This window comes from Eriocheir sinensis, chromosome 19 (genome assembly GCF_024679095.1).
Source record: "Eriocheir sinensis breed Jianghai 21 chromosome 19, ASM2467909v1, whole genome shotgun sequence".
Lineage (NCBI taxonomy): Eukaryota > Metazoa > Arthropoda > Malacostraca > Decapoda > Varunidae > Eriocheir > Eriocheir sinensis.
Window position 1 is genome coordinate 19,946,846 of NC_066527.1, and position 24,585 is coordinate 19,971,430.

General features: G+C 44.2%; 1 protein-coding gene and 1 long non-coding RNA gene across 2 annotated transcripts in view; both read left to right on the forward strand.

Moving 5' to 3' along the window:
- Positions 1-24,585, forward strand: part of LOC127000885 (uncharacterized) — a 61,653-nt gene that overhangs the window by 9,382 nt on the left and 27,686 nt on the right. The gene's annotated exons all lie outside the window — the stretch shown is intronic.
- LOC127000881 (F-box DNA helicase 1-like) lies at positions 8,498-23,060 on the forward strand. Its single transcript, XM_050864990.1, has 14 exons — positions 8,498-8,901; positions 10,928-11,083; positions 11,436-11,659; positions 12,044-12,222; positions 14,158-14,311; positions 14,643-14,883; positions 16,391-16,584; positions 17,399-17,485; positions 18,103-18,235; positions 19,063-19,140; positions 20,294-20,422; positions 21,092-22,021; positions 22,284-22,381; positions 22,837-23,060. Exons 2-14 carry the CDS (start codon positions 10,928-10,930, stop codon positions 22,928-22,930), a joined length of 2,697 nt encoding a protein of 898 aa, XP_050720947.1. The 5' UTR covers positions 8,498-8,901; the 3' UTR covers positions 22,931-23,060.

Sequence of the window (24,585 nt, forward strand, 5' to 3'; positions counted from 1 at the left end):
CAATTATGTGTGTGTTGAGGTTCATGGTACAGAAGAAGGATCAAACTACCACCAGGGTCATTAAACTACCCCTGGAAATGCCCAGAACATCTACGAAAGCCTTGTCAGATATGTATAGGCTTCAGTGGGTAGTTTCTTGACCCTGGTCGTAGTTTGGCAACGCTTCTGTGCCATAAACGGGAAAAAGGCTTATGAGAACCCAATTCATCTCATTTATGGCCTTGGGGTACGGCTGACGGACAGGCTTATAGACAAACAGACACAGACGGAAACAAACAGTTAAAGACAGGGATACAAACATACACAGACAGAAAAATAAACACACAGACAGACAGATAGACAGAGACAGACACACAGCCAGACAGAGGGACAGACAGACAGACATACAGACCCTCAGACAGACAGGGAAAGACAGAGATACAAACATACACAGACAGAAAAATAAACACACAGACAGACAGATAGACAGAGACAGACACACAGCCAGACAGAGGGACAGACAGACAGACATACAGACCCTCAGACAGACAGGGAAAGACAGGGATACAAACATACACAGACAGAAAAATAAACACACAGACAGACAGTTAGACAGAGACAGACACACAGCCAGACAGAGGGACAGACAGACAGACATACAGACCCTCAGACAGACAGGGAAAGACAGGGATACAAACATACACAAACAGAAAAATAAATAGGGTAGGCGGTGGCGCAGGTGGTAGCGTACTGGGCCCACATTCACCGCGTGATGGACGACGCGGGTTCGAATCCCCACGCTACCACTCGGATTTTTCAGTCACCGCCGAGTGGCTTAAAACTACCCACATGCTGTCCTGAAGACCACCCATCAACCCGGACTCTAGACACAAACAAATCTGACCACATTAAAGAAACAACCAAACAGTCAACCAACCACACACACACACACACACGCATAAACAAACAATTAAACAAACCAGTAAGGAAAGGAGTTAAGCCAACATGTAGCGCTGGCTCCTGGAAATGACTCACGCAGCCACGGATATCTTCATCATATTGGCTCCAGGATACTCTGAAAACGACCGTGTATAACCTGTTCTTTAATTCGTGTCCATAGAACTCCTCGTGGCCACTGTCCCTCATGCGCTTAACACACGCACGTTTTTCGGCTTCCTGAAGTTGATTAATTAAGAATGTGGGAACCGATACTGGAGTTTTATCCCACGCTGTGCTCTTCAGTGTGTGTGTAGCTTTTTATTACGGCTGCTATAGATGATGATGATGATGATGATGATGATTGCCGTCTATGTGGGTTTTTTTTTTACAGGGTTACTATTCTGATAATAATGATGATGATATATGATTGCTCCCCCCCCTCCCCCCCCCTGTGTAAGATACTATTATTTCTTTTTTACAGGGTGACGATGATGACGATGACGATGATGATGATGATGATGATATAGGATTGACCCCTGAGTAAATCTTTTTTTTTTTTTTTACAAGGGGTGTTTGTTAGCATTAAATCATTTCCTCTCTCTATTTTAAAAAGTTACGTACCGCTTTTCCTGTGTTCTTATGTAACATTCAAGGGGTGGGAATTTAATTACCCGGGTTTTCTAGCGGCTGATTCACACTATACATAAAGTGACCGGCACGGAACGTACCGTTCCGGACCGACAAAATATTCTTCCCTGGGAAACCCATTGTTAGAACATAAGAACATAAGAACGCAGGAGTCTGCAAGAGGCCGGTAGGCCTGTACGAGGCAGCTCCTTTGACCCTAAGCTCCCGTGTATCTAACCCCACCTAATATCGCTGTCCATGAATTTATCTAGTCTATTTTTGAATGTGACAATTGTATTGGCACTCACCACATGACTGCTAAGCCTATTCCACTCATCCACCACCCTATTAGTAAACCAATTTTTGCCTATGTCCCTGTTGAATCTGCATTTATCCAGTTTAAACCCGTTACTTCGTGTCCTACCCGGTTCTCTTACCAACAAAACCTTATGAATGTCTCCCTTACTAAAGCCCTTCATCCATTTATAAACCTCGATCATGTCTCCACGCACCCTTCGCCTTTCTAGAGAATGCAAGTTTAACTGTTTGAGTCTTTCCTCGTATGGCAAGTTTCTCAACCCCTGAATCATCTTAGTCATCCTCCTCTGCACCGATTCTAACATTTTGATATCCATTCTATAGTAGGGTGACCAGAACTGAACCGCATAGTCAAGAGATGTTATGTTCACATGTATCCTTAGTTGTATAATCACACTCTGCTGTGCTGCCTGGGGGTTGGGATGGCATGCTCCTCCCTTCTCCTTTGTTGTTTACTTGCAACAATAAACCATCAATCAATCACTGCCACGGACCTGCACGTCTCCGGCGCGGACCGTCACCAGTACTTGCCGGTCGGGATTGTCGGCGAGAATATTTTGCAGGTCCGCGCCGGTACGGCCCGGCCCGTACCCGGTCAGTGTTGGGTAGTGTGAACACGCTTCCGGCACCGACCGGCACCAGTACAGCAGACAGGCGTGGCCTCGGGGAGCGTAGCACCGCATGCATATTCTCTCTCTCTCTCTCTCTCTCTCTCTCTCTCTCTCTCTCTCTCTCTCTCTCTCTCTCTCTCTCTCTCTCTCTCTCTCTCTCTCTCTCTCTCTCTCTCTCTCTCTCTCTCTCTCTCTCTCTCTCTCTCTCTCTCTCTCTCTCTCTCTCTCTCTCTCTCTCTCTCTCTCTCTCTCTCTCTCTCTCTCTCTCTCTCTCTCTCTCTCTCTCTCTCTCTCTCTCTCTCTCTCTCTCTCTCTCTCTCTCTCTCTCTCTCTCTCTCTCTCTCTCTCTCTCTCTCTCTCTCTCTCTCTCTCTCTCTCTCTCTCTCTCTCTCTCTCTCTCTCTCTCTCTCTCTCTCTCTCTCTCTCTCTCTCTCTCTCTCTCTCTCTCTCTCTCTCTCTCTCTCTCTCTCTCTCTCTCTCTCTCTCTCTCTCTCTCTCTCTCTCTCTCTCTCTCTCTCTCTCTCTCTCTCTCTCTCTCTCTCTCTCTCTCTCTCTCTCTCTCTCTCTCTCTCTCTCTCTCTCTCTCTCTCTCTCTCTCTCTCTCTCTCTCTCTCTCTCTCTCTCTCTCTCTCTCTCTCTCTCTCTCTCTCTCTCTCTCTCTCTCTCTCTCTCTCTCTCTCTCTCTCTCTCTCTCTCTCTCTCTCTCTCTCTCTCTCTCTCTCTCTCTCTCTCTCTCTCTCTCTCTCTCTCTCTCTCTCTCTCTCTCTCTCTCTCTCTCTCTCTCTCTCTCTCTCTCTCTCTCTCTCTCTCTCTCTCTCTCTCTCTCTCTCTCTCTCTCTCTCTCTCTCTCTCTCTCTCTCTCTCTCTCTCTCTCTCTCTCTCTCTCTCTCTCTCTCTCTCTCTCTCTCTCTCTCTCTCTCTCTCTCTCTCTCTCTCTCTCTCTCTCTCTCTCTCTCTCTCTCTCTCTCTCTCTCTCTCTCTCTCTCTCTCTCTCTCTCTCTCTCTCTCTCTCTCTCTCTCTCTCTCTCTCTCTCTCTCTCTCTCTCTCTCTCTCTCTCTCTCTCTCTCTCTCTCTCTCTCTCTCTCTCTCTCTCTCTCTCTCTCTCTCTCTCTCTCTCTCTCTCTCTCTCTCTCTCTCTCTCTCTCTCTCTCTCTCTCTCTCTCTCTCTCTCTCTCTCTCTCTCTCTCTCTCTCTCTCTCTCTCTCTCTCTCTCTCTCTCTCTCTCTCTCTCTCTCTCTCTCTCTCTCTCTCTCTCTCTCTCTCTCTCTCTCTCTCTCTCTCTCTCTCTCTCTCTCTCTCTCTCTCTCTCTCTCTCTCTCTCTCTCTCTCTCTCTCTCTCTCTCTCTCTCTCTCTCTCTCTCTCTCTCTCTCTCTCTCTCTCTCTCTCTCTCTCTCTCTCTCTCTCTCTCTCTCTCTCTCTCTCTCTCTCTCTCTCTCTCTCTCTCTCTCTCTCTCTCTCTCTCTCTCTCTCTCTCTCGCTGATGATGGAACTTTTGTTCTTCGTCCATCAGTTCTTTGTAGTGTTGCATATATTCTCCTTCTGTTTTCCTTTTCTTTAATGATTTATGTACCCAAAGTCTTTTGTTTTCTTTTGGAGATTTTCATTTTCCTCTTCTTCCATAAGCAGTGCTATTATTACCAAGTCATCGGCACTAATATTCTCGAACATGGTTAGCACAGCTGAGATGTGTCCGGGCTGAAGGGCAGCACCGTACTGCTGAGAAAGGGACGGTGTGAGCAGCACGGTGGTGCCGGTCCCGTGCAGGTCCCGTGCATGTCCGGGCCGTTTACGTGCTGGTGTAGTGTGAACCGGCCTTAAGGGGGGCGACTACGGGGTAATTATTGACGAATATATTTAAAATCTGACGAGTACATGTTTTTCGCTCAGTGTGGCCGGGAAACCCTAAATTACCATGTGGTGAGGTTTGTTTTCGTAAAATTAAAACCCCTCCCCCCTGGGGGCTTTTACATCATAGTCGGACATGCGCGTCATAAGACGCTCATGTCAACATATGCGGTATCAGTCGTATATACGTCAAAATTGCATTAGAATATTTTATTTCTTCGTAAATTTTGTCATCTGTCATCCTCTCTTCTTCGCGCGGAGAGGCGAGGGAGGAAGAGAGGTGCCACCGTGCCAGTGCCAAGTGAGACACAGACGGGAAGAGTATGTCGTACTTGTCTCTCCTCTCCAGCCAAAAAAAACGTCCTTACAAATGATGTACAAGCGCAAAGCAACCAGAAAAAGAGTGGCGGTGGCCGAAATGGTAGCGTACTGGGCCCACATTCACCGCGTGATGGACGACACGGGTTCGAATCCCCACGCTACCACTCGGATTTTTCAGTCACCGCCGAGTGGCTTAAAACTACCCACATGCTGTCCTGAAGACCACCCATCAACCCGGACTCTAGAGGAAGCCGTCCAAGCGAATCAAGAACGAGTTCCGGGGGGCAGCATGAGCCAATGCAAGATGGCGCCACTATAAACACTCGCCTGCGCCAGAACGGGCTGGGCCGACCATCAGGCCCCACCTGGAAGAAGCCTTGGGCCGACCATCAGGCCCCACCGGGAAGATGCCTACCGGCGCAATAGGCAACAACGTAAAAAAAAAAAAAAAAAAAAAAAAAAAGAGGGCTTATGGAGCGGCCAAACCTCAGAAAACAAGCAAGAGAGTAGCGTAGAAGCAAGGCACTCTTGCAGCACTCGTGCTACGCGGGAGTGCCGCGGGCCCAGATGTCTGATCATTCTCCAGTAAGTCAACAAGATATACACAATAATATGTGAAAATTTCATGCCAAGCAAATAAATGCAAATGGCAAGACAGGGATGAAATGTAAAAATATCTTTAGGAGCCAATATCTCGAAAATTAGTTTTTTAAACTTAAAATAATTTCACAAAATCGGTAAAAAGTTTGATCGACTTTTGTTAGGTATCAGTTGAAACTACAACTAAAGGGCAATTTTTTTGTTGGAAATAGATTTTCAATAATGTCAAAAGAAAACGGGACACAGAGAGGAGAAAATAATAATTAACAAAAGATTGTATTTTTTTTTCTTTGAAGACAAAACAAAAAATCAAAAGTTACTTCCAACAAAATGGAGATAGGTAAACAAAGCGTTTACTATTTTTTTTTTCAAACCAATTAACTGAAAAATAAAGCCTGTGAAACAAAAAAAACGAAAAATACGCTTTGTTTGAGTGTCTCCTAAACTTCACCCGAATTTGATGAAATTCACAGAATAACAAACCTTGACAGTAACAAACAACATACTAACATTTCAAAGCTATTGGACGCACCACATGCGCAGAAGGACCCCCCTTACTCGCCCCCCTTAAGGGGGGGGGGAGGGGGCGGGGGGGATGGAGGAGGAAAGGGAATTCCTTTTCTATAGCACCACCACCACCACTACCACTACCACCACCACCACCACCACCACCACCACCACTACCACCACCACCACCACCACCACCACCACCACCACCACCACCACCACCACCACCACCACCACCACCACCACCACCACCACCACCACCACCACCACCACCACCACCACCACCACCACCACCACCACCACCACCACCACCACCACCACCACCACCACCACTACCACCACCACCACCACCACCACCACCACCACTACCACCACCACCACCACCACCACCACCACCACCACCACCACCACTACCACCACCACCACCACCACCACCAGTTACACAACATTATCAAATTATATTTTTCCTTTTCCTCTTGCATGAGTAAGTCCCGAGAAAACATTTTCGCGTCACTTTTATTCTCTGGTATTCTTCATTAGCATAAGTGACTAACTTTCGAGGAGCATACGACCGGGGGTGCGTCGCTTCACTCACTCGGCGCCTCGAAATATCTTCACGATTATAGGCCTACTGGATTCTGGAATTGTGGGTTCTTCAGTGCCCCTCCTTACTGCACCAACTGTTTCACCTATGTCTGTCGATCATTTATAAAAATCTAGGAAGTTACTTATTTTTATCTTTATTAGTTTCATGCACTTCATTTCTTCCTTTGTTTTCTTGTGTTCAGTTATCACATTGCGCATCTCATCATTTCCTCCCTTGCGTGGTGATATGACTAGGGGAAGGCGGGGCAAAATGGCACAGGTGGGTAGTATGGACCAGCCCGTGTTCTGTGTGTTTAGCTTCTGCCAGCTGTTGGTAACGATGTCGACTTACTCCTCGGCTCATTAGTCACCAGTATCTCTGTGTTCATTCCCATCTAGTGCTTGGGCAATGTTCTCCGTCCCCACATTTTATTGTCTTATTGTCCAGGGGGAGGTACCGCCCCCTCCCTTGCTGTGCTTTCCTTCCTACCATTGTATCTTTTTAATTTCATGGTGCTACCTACACATGTATTAATAGTTGTATAATCACACTCTGTCCTGCCTGGGGGTTGGGATGGCATGTTCCTCCCTTCTCCCTTGTTGTTTACCTGCAACAATAAACTATCAATCAATCAATCAATCAACACCGGGGCAAGTTTGGACGCCGTCGTTTGTTTGTGTGTGAAAAATCCCAGAATATTTTATCACCAGCTGATCTATTGGTAAGGGTCTGATGAAATCGTGTTTGTAGGAATACTGTGACTCATAATTTTATGTGTTATTGCATGATTCTTTGGCGTTACTCTGTGAATGAGTCTGACTACTGAAACATTTGTCTGCACCGCCATTAATTCTTCCGCTGAGATTGTGGCAAAATGGCCCACTTAACAGTAATTAATTTTTGCTGCTAACTAACTCACAACTTCACTGAACAAAGATAAGGACAAGGTGTTCTCTGTTTCTTTTATTAATTTTATGTTGAGGAAGGTAATTTCACTTTCACTCGTGAGTACGTTCATGAGAGTTCATTGGTGTTCATGCTACTGAGCCACAGATCATTTGTTTTTGTAATGAAATAAGAACTTTTATGTTCAGGAAGGTAATATCACTTTTCATTTGTGAGTAGTTTATAAGAATTCATTGTTGTTCATGCTACTGAGCCTAAGAGCAATTATTTTCTAATGGAATAAGAGCTAGATTATTTTAGTTTTATGATAAGTAATCTTTCCAGTGTGATTCTCTTCAAAACGTGTGTGTTGGCATGTTACCAAGCATTTCCATATGAGGGCCATTTTGCCCCATATGTGAGGTCCGTTTTGCCCCACACATTGTACAAAATGGCCCGCCTGTGGCTATTTTATTGTTTTAATTCTCATGAGTAAAGGATCCAAAGTGGTTCTTCCAAAGAGAGTTTATTTTGTTTAATGATGAATAAAGATTGCAAAGACACCAACTATCCCTGAATATACTTGCACAAAATTGCTGCAAAATCTGAAACCTTAAGGGTGCCGTTTTGCCCCACCTTCGATCCCTACCATGGGAAGGAGCACTTTAGGGAAAGACTATATAGTGAAGGCAACCGTGACATACAAAGTGAGACTGGAGCAAATGGAGGATGCAAGATTAGCACGAAAGGTACTTGTGGAATACAGGAGATGGCAAATGGGCGAATAAATGCGGGCGAATGATAGACATGTAGAGCTGCAGGGAATGTTATGCTATAGGCAGAATGTGTTTGAATGGAGAATAACAAGTAGAAATGGAGTGGGATGTAAGAAAGTGGAAGAATGTGATAGATATGGAAGTAAAAGATGAGGGATTGAGCAAGTGGAAGAATGAAATGGAAAGAAAGGAAACCCTCGACTGGTACAGGGAGAAAGAGGCCCCGAAGTGTGGCATGAGGGGAGCCTGCTGGGAGGTGATCTTTTCCGTGCTAGAGCGCAGTGTCTGGATGTGAATTTTTATTGCCCCGAGTACTTGAACACCGACTTTCTTCCTCTTCTTTTGCCCTGTAACGCTTTGTATCGCTTCTTAGGTCCCGTATGTTCTAATTTCTTTCATATCAATCAATCACAGGCGCTGCCGATACAAAGGCCTGCTAGCTGGGGAGAAATCTCCAACTATTTGTGACATCAGGCTCAAGGTCAAGCCAACGGTGCCAGATTGTCGTACTCTGCCTCTTATGTTTGCCGATTTCCGACCCAAAAACTGCTTTCATCACCCAAATAACTGCCTTCATTTATGGTTATCGTTTAAATGGTTAATTATTGGTGCTTCTTGGCAACAGTTATGGGCCAAAAACCGGTAAATACGCGGCTCTGAGTACGAGAATCTGGCAACGGTGGGGTCAAGCTGTACACAAACCGCCCGGACTCAAACGCGTATGGTACAGGTGGCCGCGTACTTCCCTGCCTCCAGAGCGCTGTTTCCCGCTAAATGGCGCCGCAGAGCCTCCAAGATGTGGACTAATTGTTAAATAGTGTACTAAAAACAGCCATTAATACTCGTGGACAAGTGCCCCTGACCTGTTGGAACCTGTCCCCTTGTTTCCTTGCCCGCCATTCAAGGTAACGGACGTATTGCAAGGCTGATTTTATACCTTTTTTGACCATTGTTCTCGTTTTTTTTGGTTTCCTGGGAGACTTAAAGGTTAGCAGGGAAAGTGTGTGACAGCAGAAGAGGATTTGGTGTGTTAAGATTATATACATGACCTGACCTGACCTGACCTGACCTGACCTGACCTGACCTGACCTTACCTTAATCTTTTCTCTTTCCTGTGGTTTTAAGGTTAGTAGGAAAAGTATTTGGGGTGTTAAAATTATATACCTATCATTTCCCTAACCTTACCTTACCTTACCTTACCTTACCTCAATCTTTGCTCTTTCCTGTGGTTTTAAGGTTAGTAGGAAAAGTATTTGGGGTGTTAAAATTATATACCTATCATTTCCCTAACCTTACCTTACCTTACCTTACCTTAATCTTTCCTCTTTCCTGTGGTTTTAAGGTTAGTAGGAAAAGTATTTGGTGTGTAAAAATTATATACCTATCATTTCCCTAATCTTACCTTACCTTACCTTACCTTACCTTAATCTTTTATCTTTCCTATGGTTTTAAGGTTAGTAGGAAAAGTATTTGGGGTGTTAAAATTATATACCTATCATTTCCCTAACCTTACCTTACCTTACCTTACCTTACCTAACCTTAATCTTTGCTCTTTCCTGTGGTTTTAAGGTTAGTAGGAAAAGTATTTGGGGTGTTAAAATTATGTACCTATCATTTCCCTAACCTTACCTTACCTTACCTTAATCTTTTCTCTTTCCTGTGGTTTTAAGGTTAGTAGGAAAAGTATTTGGGTTGTAAAAATTATATACCTATCATTTCCCTAACCTTACCTTACCTTACCTAACCTTACCTCAATCTTTGCTCTTTCCTATGGTTTAAAGGTTAGTAGGAAAAGTATTTGGTGTGTAAAAATTATATACCTATCATTTCCCTAATCTTACCTTACCTTACCTTACCTTAATCTTTTATCTTTCCTATGGTTTTAAGGTTAGTAGGAAAAGTATTTGGGGTGTTAAAATTATATACCTATCATTTCCCTAACCTTACCTTACCTTACCTTAATCTTTGCTCTTTCCTCTGGTTTTAAGGTAAGCAGGGAAAGTATGACAGCAGAAGAGCAGGGTAGATATGGAGAATCACTACCTGCCTCCAATATTGCTCCCAGGGGAATAACAACCTTACTTTACCTCAGTCATTTGGCACACTGGATATGAGGGAGATCTCACATTGCTGGAAGGGTTTCAACGTCGCTGGACTAAGCAAATCTCTGGCTTTAACAACATGGAATATAACGAACGCCTTGCTGCACTTGGCTTATTCTCAGTGAGAGGTAGGCTGCACAGAGCTGACATGATTTGAGTGTGGAAAATATTTAGTGGACCCTCACCTATCTGCCCATCTGAAGTGTTCCAACTAGTGGGAGGTCCCAGGACCCGAGGCCACGCTTTTAAAATATTTCATCAACATATTCATATTGAGATACGCAAAAGATTTTTCTCTAATAGGGTCATCAATCTTTGGAATGCCCTGCCTCCCTCAGTTGTGTCAGCACCTAGCTCCCAAGGTGCAGGACTTACATTTGTCTTCATTGTATTGTAGCAGCCACTTTTTGTTCCATTCCTGTAGCTTGGTGATGTCTTCTTGTGGGAAAGCCACAGTCAAGGGGTTAAACTGTGGTGCAGCGACTATGCCTGATGAACGAGCCTCCCATAACCCACTTAGCCAGGGGGGTACCTCTTTGGCTGACTCGGTAAGGAGTGGCTCTCCCGTCACGCTTGTCGCGGGATCAATCCCAGGCAGCTGGCGAATACCCTCTCCTAGTTGTGATTAATTTCTCGTGTGTTTTGATACTCGCAGAGGACGTGTGGGACCGAGAGAGTAATAGAAAAAGAGAATAGAAAATCAGTTAGGTTGTAGGAAGGTTCCAGTAGTGATAATAATAATAATAGTAATAGTTGGCAATCAATTTACATGTGTTTTTAGAAGTAGCAGCTCCCCCTGACACCTCCCCTGACCCCCCCTCCCCCGCAGATGTCCTTTGGCAGCATGGGGCCGTTGTCCGGGGCGGGGCTGAGCCTGCCGGTGGAGGTGCTGGAGATGGTGTTGGCGCAGCTCCCCCACGCCTTCCTCATCACCACCTGCACCACCGTCTGCAAGCACTGGCAGGATGTGATCAGGAACCCCGCGGTGAGTGAATGGCCGACAGGATTTTTTGTTTTTGTTATTTTTATTTTATTCTTTATTTGTTTCTCCTTTCATTTTTTTCTTTTTTCTTTGTCTCTTTATTTCTTTGTTTTTCTTTCTCTTTTTTTATTTTCTTATGCATTTTTTTCATTTTTTTCTTTCTTTTCCCATTTTTTTCTTCTCATTTCTTTCCCTGTGTTATTATTTTTATTATTATTATTATTATTATTATTATTATTATTTATATTTATAGTCATCCACACACACACACACACACACACACACAGTCATCCACCTCACTCCACACACACACACGCCCATCCCTCCACTCTTACACCCAATCTTCCGCCCACAGTTTTTACCGTGGAAGAAGCTGTACCACTGCTATAAGGTTGCTCCCACGACCCCATGCTCCACCCTGCTCCTCCCCCCCTCCAATGGTGATGGTGATGGTGATGGTGGTGATGGGGATGGTGGTGATGGGGATGGTGGTGAGTTGACGGCACTGCAGGTGGTGAAACGTCTCTGCCAGCGCCACGATATCACCGCCATCTCCACCTGTCTTGTCAGCATTATAAGGTACGTCGTGTTGACTTGTTTGTTTATTCCTCTTGGCTCCGTGGTGTAGTGGATAGCATGTTTTTGATGATGATATTAATGATAGTAATAATGGTATCCTCCTCTTCTGTCTCCTTCTTCCTTCTCCTTTTCTTTCTCCTCTTCTTAATCTTTCTCATGCAAAAAACAACTTGCACATCATTCCTCCTCCTCCTCCTCCTCCTCCTCCTCCTCCTCTTCTTCTTCCTCCGCCTCCTCTCTTAACCATCCTTCCACCTACACTCCTCCTCTTCCATCTCATCCATCTCCTTCTCTCTTCTTTCTTTCACCTCCCTTCTTCCTTCCTTACCCCTCCTCCCCTTCCCTTAACCACTCCTCCTCCTCCTTCCTCCTCCTCGTCACCAGGGCCATCGGACATCTCCACAAGGCACCTCAGGGCAGCACCGAGGGCTTGCTGGAGTGCCACCCTCTCTACACGCTGGCACAGGAGACCCTTGGCACTCTCACCCAGTCCACCGCCTCCCCGCCCCTCCTCCCCCACCCCCCCCTCTCCATATGGCACCTCGCAGCTACTATTGTCATGTGTGAGTGTTGGTGTTGTGTTGGTGTATTGGTATTGGTATTGGTTTTAGTATTGGTATTAGTATTAGAATCAGTATTAGTATTGATATTGGTATTAGTTTTGGTATTGGTATTGGTATTAGTACTGGTATTTGTATTGGTATTAGTATTAGAATCAGTATTTGTATTGATATTGGTATTAGTTTTGGTATTAGTATTGGTATTTGTATTGGTATTAGTATTGGTTTTAGTACTGATATTGGTATTAGTATTGGTATTAGTATTGGTATTAGTATTGATATTGGTATTAGTATTGGTATTAGTTTTAGTATTGGTATTAGTGTTGGTATTGGTATTAGTATTGGTATTTGTAGTGGTGTTAGTATTGATATTGGTATTGGTATTAGTATTGATATTGGTATTAGTATTGATATTGGTATTAGTATTGGTATTAGTATTAGTATTGGTATTAGTATTAGTATTGGTATTAGTAATAGTATTAGTATAGGTATTAGTTTTAGTATTGGTATTAGTGTTGGTATTGGTATTAGTATTAGTGTTAGTATAGTATTAATGGTATTAGTATTAGTATTAGTATTTAGTATTTATATTAGTGTTGGTATTAGTGTTACTATAGTTTGGCAAGACCGCATATTCATTGATTTTATTACTTTATTTATTTATTTATTTATTTTATGGGGAAAAAGTAACAAAAAAAGAAAAATCATAATGACCAGCAAGAATGACAAAGGCATACTTTTTTTCTTCCTTTTCTTTCCTTGATTGTTCCCTCTCTCTTTCTTTCCTCCTTCCCTTCTTTAATATTAATGAGGCGTAAATGATATCTTACCCAACACAAACAAAGCATTTTCCTTCCATCCTTTCTTCATTCTTTCTGCCTTTTCTATCCCTGTCTCTTCCTTCCTTGTGCCTTTTGTTCTCTCTCTTTCTTTCCTCCTTCCCTTCTTTAATATTAATGAGGCGTAAATGATATCTTACCCAACACAAACAAAGCCTTTTCCTTCCTTCCTTCACTCTGTCTGGCTTTTCTTTCCCTGTCTCTTCCTTCCTTTTGTCTTTTTTTCCCTCTCTTTCTTTCCTCCTTCCCTTCTTTAATATTAATGAGGCGTAAATGATATCTTACCCAACACAAACAAAGCCATTTCCTTCCTTCCTTCACTCTGTCTGCCTTTTCTTTCCCTGTCTGTTCCTTCCTTGTGCCTTTTTTTCCCTCTCTTTCTTTCCTCCTTCCCTTCTTTAATATTAATGAGGCGTAAATGATATCTTACCCAACACAAACAAAGCATTTTCCTTCCTTCCTTCCTTCTGTCTGCCTTTTCTTTCCTTGTCTGTTCCTTCTTACCCAACACAAACAAAGCCTTTTCCTTCCATCCTTCACTCTGTCTGCCTTTTCTTTCCTTGTCTGTTCCTTCTTACCCAACACAAACAAAGCCTTTTCCTTCCTTCCTTCACTCTGTCTGCCTTTTCTTTCCTTGTCTGTTCCTTCTTACCCAACACAAACAAAGCCTTTTCCTTCCATCCTTCCTTCTGTCTGCCTTTTCTTTCCTTGTCTGTTCCTTCTTACCCAACACAAACAAAGCCTTTTCCTTCCATCCTTCCTTCTGTCTGCCTTTTCTTTCCTTGTCTGTTCCTTCCTTCTGTCTTTCCACCTTTTGTTTCCTAATGTGGATGAGTAAGTAAAATAAAGAACAAGTCATATATAGCCACCACCACCACCACCACCACTTTTTATATTATTTTATTTATTTATTTAATTTATTTTATTTTATTTATTTATTTATGTAAAACAACCACAGACAACCCAAAAACAAACAGAAGAAGAAAAACATACAAAAAAAACAATCTGATATAACCCCCCCCAAATCACCCCTCTCCCCTCCCCCCCTAAAAAAAATATATAATAACACCCGCACCTCTGACACTCCTCCCATCCGCAGTGTCGCCTGACGTGTGGCACATCTGCTCCCTGATCTCCCTGATGCTGCGGCCCGGCTCGCTCTTCTCTCCATGTGAGGTGGTGGAGGCGCTCTACTCCCTGGCCCTGTTCTTCCTCCACGCCACCTACACGGACTCCATCAACCTCCCAACGCGGTGAGCGGGGAGGGGGGGGGACGAAGGGGTTGGTGGGGAAGGTAGGAAGGGTGGAGGGGAAGGACTAGGTTAAGGGATTTTTTTTTTTTTTTTTTTTTTTTTTTTTTTGTGTGTGTGTGTGTGTGGTAGGCTCTCATGTGTCCTTTTCTCATATCTCTATTTTATTTATTTATTCATATTTTCATGCTGACAGATACCGTGGGAGGGTTAGGTTAAGGGAGGGAGAAGTTTTTTGTATGTGTGTGTGTTGTCTACACCACTGGCAGACTCTTGCATCTTTTTCTCTTTCTATCTCTATTTTATTTGTCTATTAACGTTTTCACGCCAACAGATACCACTACCAGCTCTTCTATGCTCTCTACCTGTACGAGAACGAGCGGTCGGTGGCGCCCCTAGAGCAGCCACCAGTGAGAGTGGAGAGGCCAAGGCTGGTGGGGGCAGGCAGTGCTAGGGGGGGCCAGGGGTCAGCGTCGGGTCAGCTGTCCATGGAGCAGTTTGTCCAGCGCACCTCTGCCCTGCAGCACACACATGAACAGCTGCGTATCATTAGCCACCCCTTGGAGCCGGAGCATGTGAGTGTGTGGACGTTTATTTATTTATTTATTTATTTTTTACATCAAAGAAAACGGCTTAAGGTCAACAAAAAGAGTAAAAAAAAAAAGCCTGCTACTCGCCGCTCCCATAAAAGACTAAAGTAAAGAGTAGCCAAAAGAGAGGTCAGTTTTGGGTGGAGAGGTGTCTTGATACACTTCTTATTTTTATTATTATTACAGTCGTCCCTCAAATAGTACGGTTTCCAGTAGTTCGGTTTCGGTTTTAAACGTATTGCCACAGAAGATCTTTTAGGATTTTTAAATTTCCTGCTTGTTGGGAAATTTAAAAATCCTAAAAAATGTTCTTAGAAGATCCACATAAAACCAAAACCGAACTATTGAAAACCATACTATTTGAGGGGTGACTATTATTATTATTATTATTATTATTATTATTATTATTATGGTTTGAGTAGCGGGCTTTTTTTTTCTCTGCACTCTTTCTGTTGCCCTTGAGCCGTCTCCTTTGCTATAAAAAAAATTAAAAAAAATAGATCCTTGTGATGTCCTGTCGACCTTAACTGAAAACCCCTCCAAACATAATTATACCTTAAATCTTGTACCCTTAGGCCTATGGGGAGAGTTATTTAAGGTGTTTTTTTTTTTTTTTTTTTTTTTTTTTACGTCGCGGCCTATAGCGCCGGTAGGCTTTTTCGCGGTGGGGCCTGATGGTCGGCCCAAGGCTTCTTCCCGGTGGGTCCTGATGGTCGGCCCAGCCCGTTCTGGCGCAGGCGAGTGTTTATAGTGGCGCCATCTTGCATTGGCTCATGCTGCCCTCCCGGAGCTCATCTTTAATCCTAGAATCTAGAGTCTGGGTTGATAGGTGGTCTTCTGGACAGCATGTGGGTAGTTTTGCCACTCAAGGCGGCTGAAAAATCCCAGCTTGGTGGCACCGGGCGGGGATTGAACTCGCGTCCTCCTGAACGCGGTGGTGTTACTCTGTCGATTCAGCCACCGCCTCCGCTTGGGAGGAAGGTCCCTGTATGTCGCAGGTGAGTTGGTGTAGTAAGATTCCAGCCCTGTCAGTGTGCTGCTAAAAGTAAATTTGCAACAGACTTTATGTTACAAGAGGCAGGTCTTTCGTATTTATCAGCTGTGTGTGTGTGTGTGTGTGTGTGTGTGTGTGTGGGTGGGTGTGTGTTGGAGAGCAAAAAGAAGAGAGGGTAGAGAAGAGGCGGAATGATAAAAACAATAGATGGAAAAAAAAAGAATGAAAAATAAGAAAAAAAAATGGTAAAGCTGGACACCAAAAAAATATGAGAGGGGAAAAAAAACATGAAAAAAAAAGGAAAAAAAAGAAAAAAATAATAAAGCAAACACTTAGACAAAAAAAAAAAAAAAAGACAATCGCAAAAAGAAAATGACCAAAAAACAGAAAAACATGAACCACAACCTACAACCAATTTATTTATTTATTTATTCATTTATTTTTACATATTTAGCCTATAACCCCCCCCAGTCTAACCCTCCATCCCCCACTCCATAGACAGTGAAGATCGTGGCCTTCGCAGGGACGGGCAAGACCACCACCTTACTCCAGCTGTGCAAGCGACGGCCAGACCAGCGGTTCTTCCTGGTGGTCTACAACAAGTCCGTCCAGGAACACTGCGCTCGCATCTTCCCGCGCAACACCACCGTCAAGACAGCACACGCCCTGGCCTTTGCTGCCATCGGAAGGAGGTGCGAGGAGGAGGAGGATGAGCTTGTGTGTGTGTGTGTGTGTTGGATAAGGGAGAAGGAAGAGGAGGAAGGAAAGAGAGGGAGGAGGAGGAGAAGGGTGTGCTTGTGTGTGTGTGTGTGTGTGTTGGATAAGGATACAGGGAGGATGTTTAAAGGGAGAAGGGAGAGGAGGAAGGAAGGAATGGAAGAAGGAAGAGGAGGAGGAGGAGGAGGAGTGTGTTGGATTAGGGTGACGGGAGTATGTGGAAAGGGAGAAAGCAGAGGAGGAAAATAAAGAAGGGAAGGAGAAAGATGCAGAAAAGAAAGGAAGGAAGAAGAGGATGATGAGAGTGCAGGAAGAAAGGGAAAGAATATAGAAACAGGAAGGGAGGAAAAGAAGGGAAGGAGGAAGAGGAGGAAAAGAAAGGAAGGTGGCAGTGATGGAAGAATGGGGAAGGGAGGAAGAGAAGGAGGAAAAGAGAGGAAGGATGAAGAGAAAAGGAAAGGAAGATGGGAGTACTGGAAGGAAGGAAAAGAAGGAGGAGGAGGAAAAGAAAGGAAGGAGGGAGATTAGGAAAAGACTGCCTGACTGACTGACAACTGAATAACTGATCTACTGACTGACTGACTGACTAATCTACTGACTGACTGACTGACTGACTGACTGACCGATTACTCTTGACATTATTGAACTTTCCTTACAAATACCTATAGAAAAAAATATATAGTCGCATAGATGAAGTTGGAACATGAAATGAATTAATGTTTCTTCTCATATTCCTTTATTTTCTTTATTTTTCTTTATCTTCTCTCTCTCTCTCTCTCTCCCACACAGGTACACAGCTGTTGGGAGGTTCACAAACAACCTAACAGCTGGCACCATTGCAAGCTTCCTGGAGACCAAAAAGGATGCAGGTAACAGGTGAGGTCAAGGTCATTAACGAGTCTTACCTGGATGATTTTTTTATGATTGGTTGATTCTCTCTCTCTCTCTCTCTCTCTCTCTCTCTCTCTCTCTCTCTCCTTTCTTCTCTTCCCTTTCCTCGTCCTTCGTGTCCTCCTCCTCCTCCTCCTCCTCCTCCTCGTCTTCTTCTTTATACACTACATATATTTACATACTTCCCTTCTCTTTTCTGCATTCCTTTCTTCCTCCTCCTCCTCCTCCTCTTTTTTCTTCCTCTTGGTCTTTTAACGTATCTTTATTTTTTTACTTCTCTCTTATTTTGTGTCTGTTTAGCTACTCTCTCTCTTCTACCTTTTCTTCCTCTCTCTCTCCCTGTCTCTCCTCTCCTTCCTGCACTTTCCTCCTCCTTTCCTCCTTTTTCCTCCTTATTCATTGTTGCACTATGACTTTTTCCTCCTCTTCCTTTTCCCTCTCAAACTAATCCTTTCGTTTTTCTCTCTTTTACGCACCCTCATCTACTCCTTTTCGTCCTTCCTCTCTCTCTCTCTCCGTCTCTCGTACCCACACTTATATCTCCTTCCCTCCTCCTCCTTCCTCTCCTGCACACACACTTAACACCTCCTCTTCTCCCTCAGGTTCACACGCGCTGCACTCGTCAACAACACATTACAGAGGTTCCTGAATTCAGCTGATGCGCACGTCAGTCTGCAGCATGTCCCAGAGACGAGTAAGGACGGGAACCCACTGGAGGACAACTATAGGCTAAAAGTAAGTGATGGGTGCGATGGGGGAAGGGTTGGAGGTGATGGTGATGAGGGTGGGGTTAAGGGAGAGGTTGGAGGTGGTGGTGATTAAAGGGAGAGGTGCTTGGGGTTGAGGGAGAGATCAGTCAAGTTCAACGGTAATGAGTGATATTTTAAGTTGATGGTACAGAAGGGTCAAACTACCACCAGGGTCATAAAACTACCCCTGGAAATGCCCCCTACGACTCCTACGAAAGCCTTGACAAATGTGTGTTTCTTGGGTTCTTGGTACAGAGGAAGGGTCCAACCACCACCCCTGGAAATGCCCCCAACTCTTATGAAAGCCTTGTCGTATATGTTTCTTGGGTTTGTGGTACAGAAGAAGGGTCCAACTACCACCTGGGTCATAAAACTACCTCTGGAAATGCCCAAGATTCCTATGGAAGCCTTTTTAAATGTGTGTTTCTTGGGTTCATTGTACAGAAGGGTCAAACTACCACCAGGGTCATAAAACTACCCCTTGAAATGCCCCCCACAACTCTAATGAAAGCCTTGTCAAATGTGTGTTTCTTGGGTTCATGGTACAGAGGAAGGGTCAAACTACCACCAGGGTCATAAAACCACCCCTTAAAATGCCCCCCACAACTCTAATGAAAGCCTTGTCAAATGTGTGTTTCTTGGGTTCATGGTACAGAGGAAGGGTCCAGCTACCACAAGGGTCATAAAACTACCCCTGGAAAGGCCCACCATAACTCCTACCAAAGCCTTGCCAAACATGTGTGTGCTTGGGTGTTGAAATCTTGAAGAATACGACACTGAACGTTTACACTCATCCATCTGTTTGTGTTTCAGATTTTGTTGACCGACGCCGAGGCTGTGTGGGCCGAGATGACGCGCTGTTCCCCGTCACAGACCCTCTCCATGACACAGGTATTAGGGGGAAGGGAAGGGGGAGGAAGCTGAGAGGAAAGAGAAGGGCAGGGGAAGGGACACAGTGAGGCAAAAAGGGGAAGGGAAGAAGAGAAAAAAAGAGAACAGCAAGGGTGGGGAAGAAGAAAACAAGGAGAGGGAAAAGAGAAGGGAAGGGAAGGGGTAAGAGGATGGAAGGGAAGGAAAGAGAAGGGCAGGGGAAGGGATATAGTGAGGAAGAAGAAGGGGAAGCAGAGAGTAAAGAGGAAGGGAAGAAGAGAAAAAAGAGAGGAGCAAGGGAGGGGAAGAGAATAAAAGCAGAGGGGAAAGAGAAGGGACGGGAAGGGGTAAGGGGATGGAAGGGAAGGGAAGAGAAGCAGAGAGGAAAGACAATTAGCGCTGGAACTGTTATTTGTGGCACTAATGTCTACTTCCAGCGGCACCTTTATTTCTGTCTGGACCTGTTATTGATTTATTTGCAATGGTACCATTATTTTTCTGGCTCTGGAACCATTAATTGTGGCACTAATGTCTCTACTTCAGTGGTACCTTTATTTCTGTCTGGACCTGTTGTTGATTTATTTGCAACGGTACCATTATTTTTCTGGCTCTGGAACCGTTATTTCCGGCACTAATGTCTCTACTTCAGTGGTACCTTTATTTCTGTCTGGACCTGTTGTTGATTTATTTGCAACGGTACCATTATTTTTCTGGCTCTGGAACCGTTATTTCTGGCACTAATGTCTCTACTTCAGTGGTACCTTTATTTCTGTCTGGACCTGTTGTTGATTTATTTGCAACGGTACCATTATTTTTCTGGCTCTGGAACCGTTATTTGCGGCACTAATGTCTCTACTTCAGCAGTACCTTTATTTCTGTCTGGACCTGTTGTTGATTTATTTGCAACGGTACCATTATTTTTCTGGCTCTGGAACCGTTATTTGCGGCACTAATGTCTCTACTTCAGCAGTACCTTTATTTCTGTCTGGACCTGTTGTTGATTTATTTGCAACAGTACCATTATTTTTCTGGCTCTGGAACCGTTAATTGCGGCACTAATGTCTCTAACTTCAGCGGTACCTTTATTTTTCTGGCACCGGAGCCGTTAATTGCAGGACCATTCTCTCGATAGTGTTCTCTCTGGCAGCACTTACCCATTTTCTTTTACTTCCAGGAGGGACAACTCAAACTGTGGCAGCTGAGTCGCCCAAAGATTCCAGCCTGTGATGTTTTGATGGTGGACGAAGGGCAGGACATGAACCCCCCCATGCTGGCAGTGTTCCTCGACCAGCCGTGTGCCAAGGTGGGCCGCGGCACTCCTCTGAGGCTTATTGCACCATTAAGCTTTGTTTTGTCTTATGGCCTTGTTGCTTTATTTTATTTTATGTATGTCTAATTGTGAGGCCATCATGTGTTTGAAGATACCCTAAACTTAACCTAACCTAACAAAACCCCAAACAGTTACTGTCGTGCCTATAGTAACTGTTTGGGGTTTTGTTGGGTTAGGTAGGTTTAGGGTATCATCAGACACATGATAGCCAATACCTTATGGTATAAATCAACAAAGAATGACCTCACTTAGTTGTGTAGAGTCTCATTAGTAAGGAAGCATATATGAATTTTCTGAGTCAAGACCTTTAGTAACTATTTTGTTAGGTTAAGTTTAGGGTATCTTCAAACACATGATGTAACTTGACAAACCCAAAACAAACACTAGGTCTTAACTCAGAAAATTCATATATGCTTCCCTATGAATGAGACTTTCTATACAACAAAGTGAGGTCATGTGTTTGAAGATACCCTAACTTAACCTAACGTAACCCAACAAAATCAAAACAAACACTGTAGGTCTTGACTCAGAAAATTCATATATGCTTCCTTACTAATGAGACTCTATTCAACAAAGTGTGGTTATTCTTTTGATTTATACCTGACCCGACCTGACCTAACTTAACACACCCTCCCTTCGCAGGTCATCGTGGGCGACCCGTACCAGCAGATCTACTCCTTCCGCGGCGCCATCAACGCTCTCGAGTCCGTGCCCTCCACCCACACCTTCTTCCTCACCCAGTCGTTCCGCTTCGGGCCGGAGATTTCCTACATCGCCAGCTGCATCCTCGAGTCCCTGGCCCTGGCTCGCCGCCGCACACTGGTCGGGGGGAACAAAAGAGACGCGATCATGACCACACCCATGCACACTAAGCCCTCGAAGTCCCAGGGAAGACTCCGAAAAGCGTATTTAGGCCGCTCGAACTTGGAGGTCTACGTGGCGGCTCTGGATGTGTGCCAACGTGAGGAGAACGCACACCTCCGATTGGCATTCGCAGGCGGTATTAACAACTATGGGCTGGATGTGGTACTAGACGTCTATCACCTGTCCATTGGCAAGAAACACAAGATCAAGAAGCCCTTCATAGCCAAGTCGTCATCGGTGAAAGCTCTACTTAACTACGCTGACAAACTGGATGACAAAGAGCTGTTCAACAAGGTCATGATGTACTCCTATAGCCTGGGGGAGACGCCACGCCACATCCGGATACTCAAGGAGAGGTGCTCGGCGAAACAAGACGTGGCGGACATCACGTTCTCGACCATACACAAGGCTAAGGGGCTCGAGTGGGACCATGTGGTGTTGCTGGATGGGTCAAACTTTGCAACAATCCTCGAGGGGTTTGGCGAGTCACTCCCACGACACACGATCCCGAGAGATGAGTTGAACCTTCTGTACGTCTCGGTGACTCGTGCCAAGAAACTCCTGACTGTCAACGCCCCGATTCTCCAGGTCCTGCGGCTCTCCCGGGAACGCCTGGAGGTGCTGGTGGCCGGGGCGGAGGTGGGGAGCAGCAAGTGTGTTCAGTGTGAGGATGAGATCGACGGGGGAGAGATGACGCTCGTGACGAAGGTGTGTTGATTGGGGGGGTAGGGTGGTGGTGGCGGGGGGATGGGACAGAAGCGGGATGTGAATGCTTTTTGTTCTGTTTTCTTTGTTATTCATTTATTTATTTTGTGTTATTTTATTTTCATTTATTACTTCATTTTCATCACTTTCCTTTTTGTTCTGTCTTTTTCTTATGTTTTTTTTTATCTTGTTCACTCACTGTGCTTCCTATTACTTTTCCTTACTTTCTTTTCTTTTCTGAATTTTTTGTCGGCGTCTTCGTCAGGTGAGCGATCTCCTGCTGAGTGAGTTGAGGTACCTGTCCGGGGGTCACCTGTGCCAGCGCTGCTCCTGCGACCCACACTACTCCCCCTTCTACCAAGAGTGAGTAGCAGTGATATTATTATTATTATTATTATTATTATTATTACTGATATTATTAGTTTTCATTGTGGTAGATTCCATTTAACATGTTGCTTTCAAGGATTTCATTGTATTGTGCCCTTGACCTGCTTCCTTCACACACACACACACACACACACACATAAAAAAGTCACACTAATCCTAAAAATTGATAAATCCCATTGAAATGCACTTCTATAGAGCACAAATTTCTTTAGTACCTGTCTTGCCTTAAGGGGAAGGTCTGCTGTATTATTATTATTATTATTATTATTATAGAAGTAGTTGTAGTTATATTATCATTATTATTAGTAGTAGTGGTGGTATTATTATTAGTTGTTGTACATAAATTGACGTTTTTTCTCAAACTGAGTCATGCACCACTGGAACAACCTCCCTGCAAAAGTAGCTAGTGACCTTCCCCTCTCCCCTCACAGCCCGGACTCAGTGGTCTTCCGCTTGATGCCCCGCACCGAGTACTCACGCATGGCCCGGGCAGTGCTGATCACCGGCCAGCCCTCACAGGACTAGGCTCCCACACACCACAACAACCCTGGCTGCCTCAACACAGCCCCCACTCCCCCACGGCAACAACTTGCTCCTCACCAGTCTGACCACTGCACTGCCCGACTTTTTTTTTTTTTTTTTTTTTTTTTTTTTTTTTTTTTTTTTGGGCCTGTAGCTTAGGCTGTTTCCTGAGGGCCTCAGCCCATGGCCCTCATGGCCCTGGGCGCGGTAATGGTAATTTTTTTATTATTGCCTCGCCCCATTATATTGCCTCATTGCTGCCCCTTGCACTCATTCTTGATTTCACTTGCACAGCTTCTTCTAGAGTCCGGGTTGATGGGTGATCTTCAGGACAGCATGTAGGTAGTCTTTGGCCACTCAGTGGTGACTGAAAAATCCCAGGTGGTTAGCGCCGAATGTGGGGCCAGCACGCTAACCACTCAGCCACCGTGTGTGTGTGTGTGTGTTCTGCCGCCCCAACACTGGCATCACACTCGGCCAATGCAGAAAATGTTATAGCTCCAAAGAAATTCTTCTTTTGATCAGGGTTGGCAATGATTAAATCAAATTGATTAAATCATTGATTTTTTACTAAACGTATTCCATAAGTTAAATGATATGCTCTAAAGATGGTAAAGTAGAACAACCTATTCATGTGCAAAGATTCATTTATTCTCTTCAAGGAATATACCCCCCACCCCCCCCAAAAAAAAAGAATCCTACATTATTATAAATTTATAAGTAGGAACTTACAACTGAGATGAATTAATCCTTAAACTTGAACTTAAAGTAACCTATGCAGACTTTCAAGTCACTCAGCAGGATATATATATATATATATATATATATATATATATATATAGTAAAACCCCGATTATCCGAAATGGAAGGGGGGAAGCCTCTTTCGGATGATCCGGATTTATGGCCGCCATTTTGATTTTTGAAAGAAGTGAGGTCGAAGCACAGGTAGAACGCGATGCGACTGCCCAGTGTGAAGTGTGTGACGCGACTGCCGCCGACTGACGATGTAAAGTTTTGTAAACAATGAAACCAAACAAACACACGCTATGCTAAACAAAGTAGTACGCTTAAAACATGTGATGTAAATGTTTTATTGTATGTTTGTCTGTGTGTCTCCTTGTCTGGACCAGTGTATGTTGATACTTGTGAGCGTTGCAGATCTGAATTGTGAATGTTGCAGAGTGCGGTTGTGAATGGTTGTGCAAGCTTGCAAGTGTGACCTTGATGCATCGTGCAGGTGGAGACACAGTATGATGACTCATATTATCGCGCAACTCGTATGTTGGAAGGGGAATGTGGCATGGAGTGGAGAGGGGAGTCGTGTTTGTGTCGTTGTCTTGAGAGTACGGTGTGGGTGTGAGAGTAGTCGTGCAGTAGTTTGTTCGTTCGCCGCACCTACGTCCTTGCTGGGGCGAAGGTGCGGACGTGGTGTTGTTGAGAGTTTGTTTAATGTTTTTTGTCTAATACATTGCTCTATTCGTTACAAGCTATTTCGGCAATACGTATTAGAAAGCATATTCATTTTAACTGTTCTTATCAATTTTAAATGTGTTAATATAGTACATATGTAGTTACTTTTATTTATTTTTGATGTTTTATAACGTTTTAGTATAGAAAAAAAATTTTTTAATTGCATTATCCAGATCAATTTCGGATAA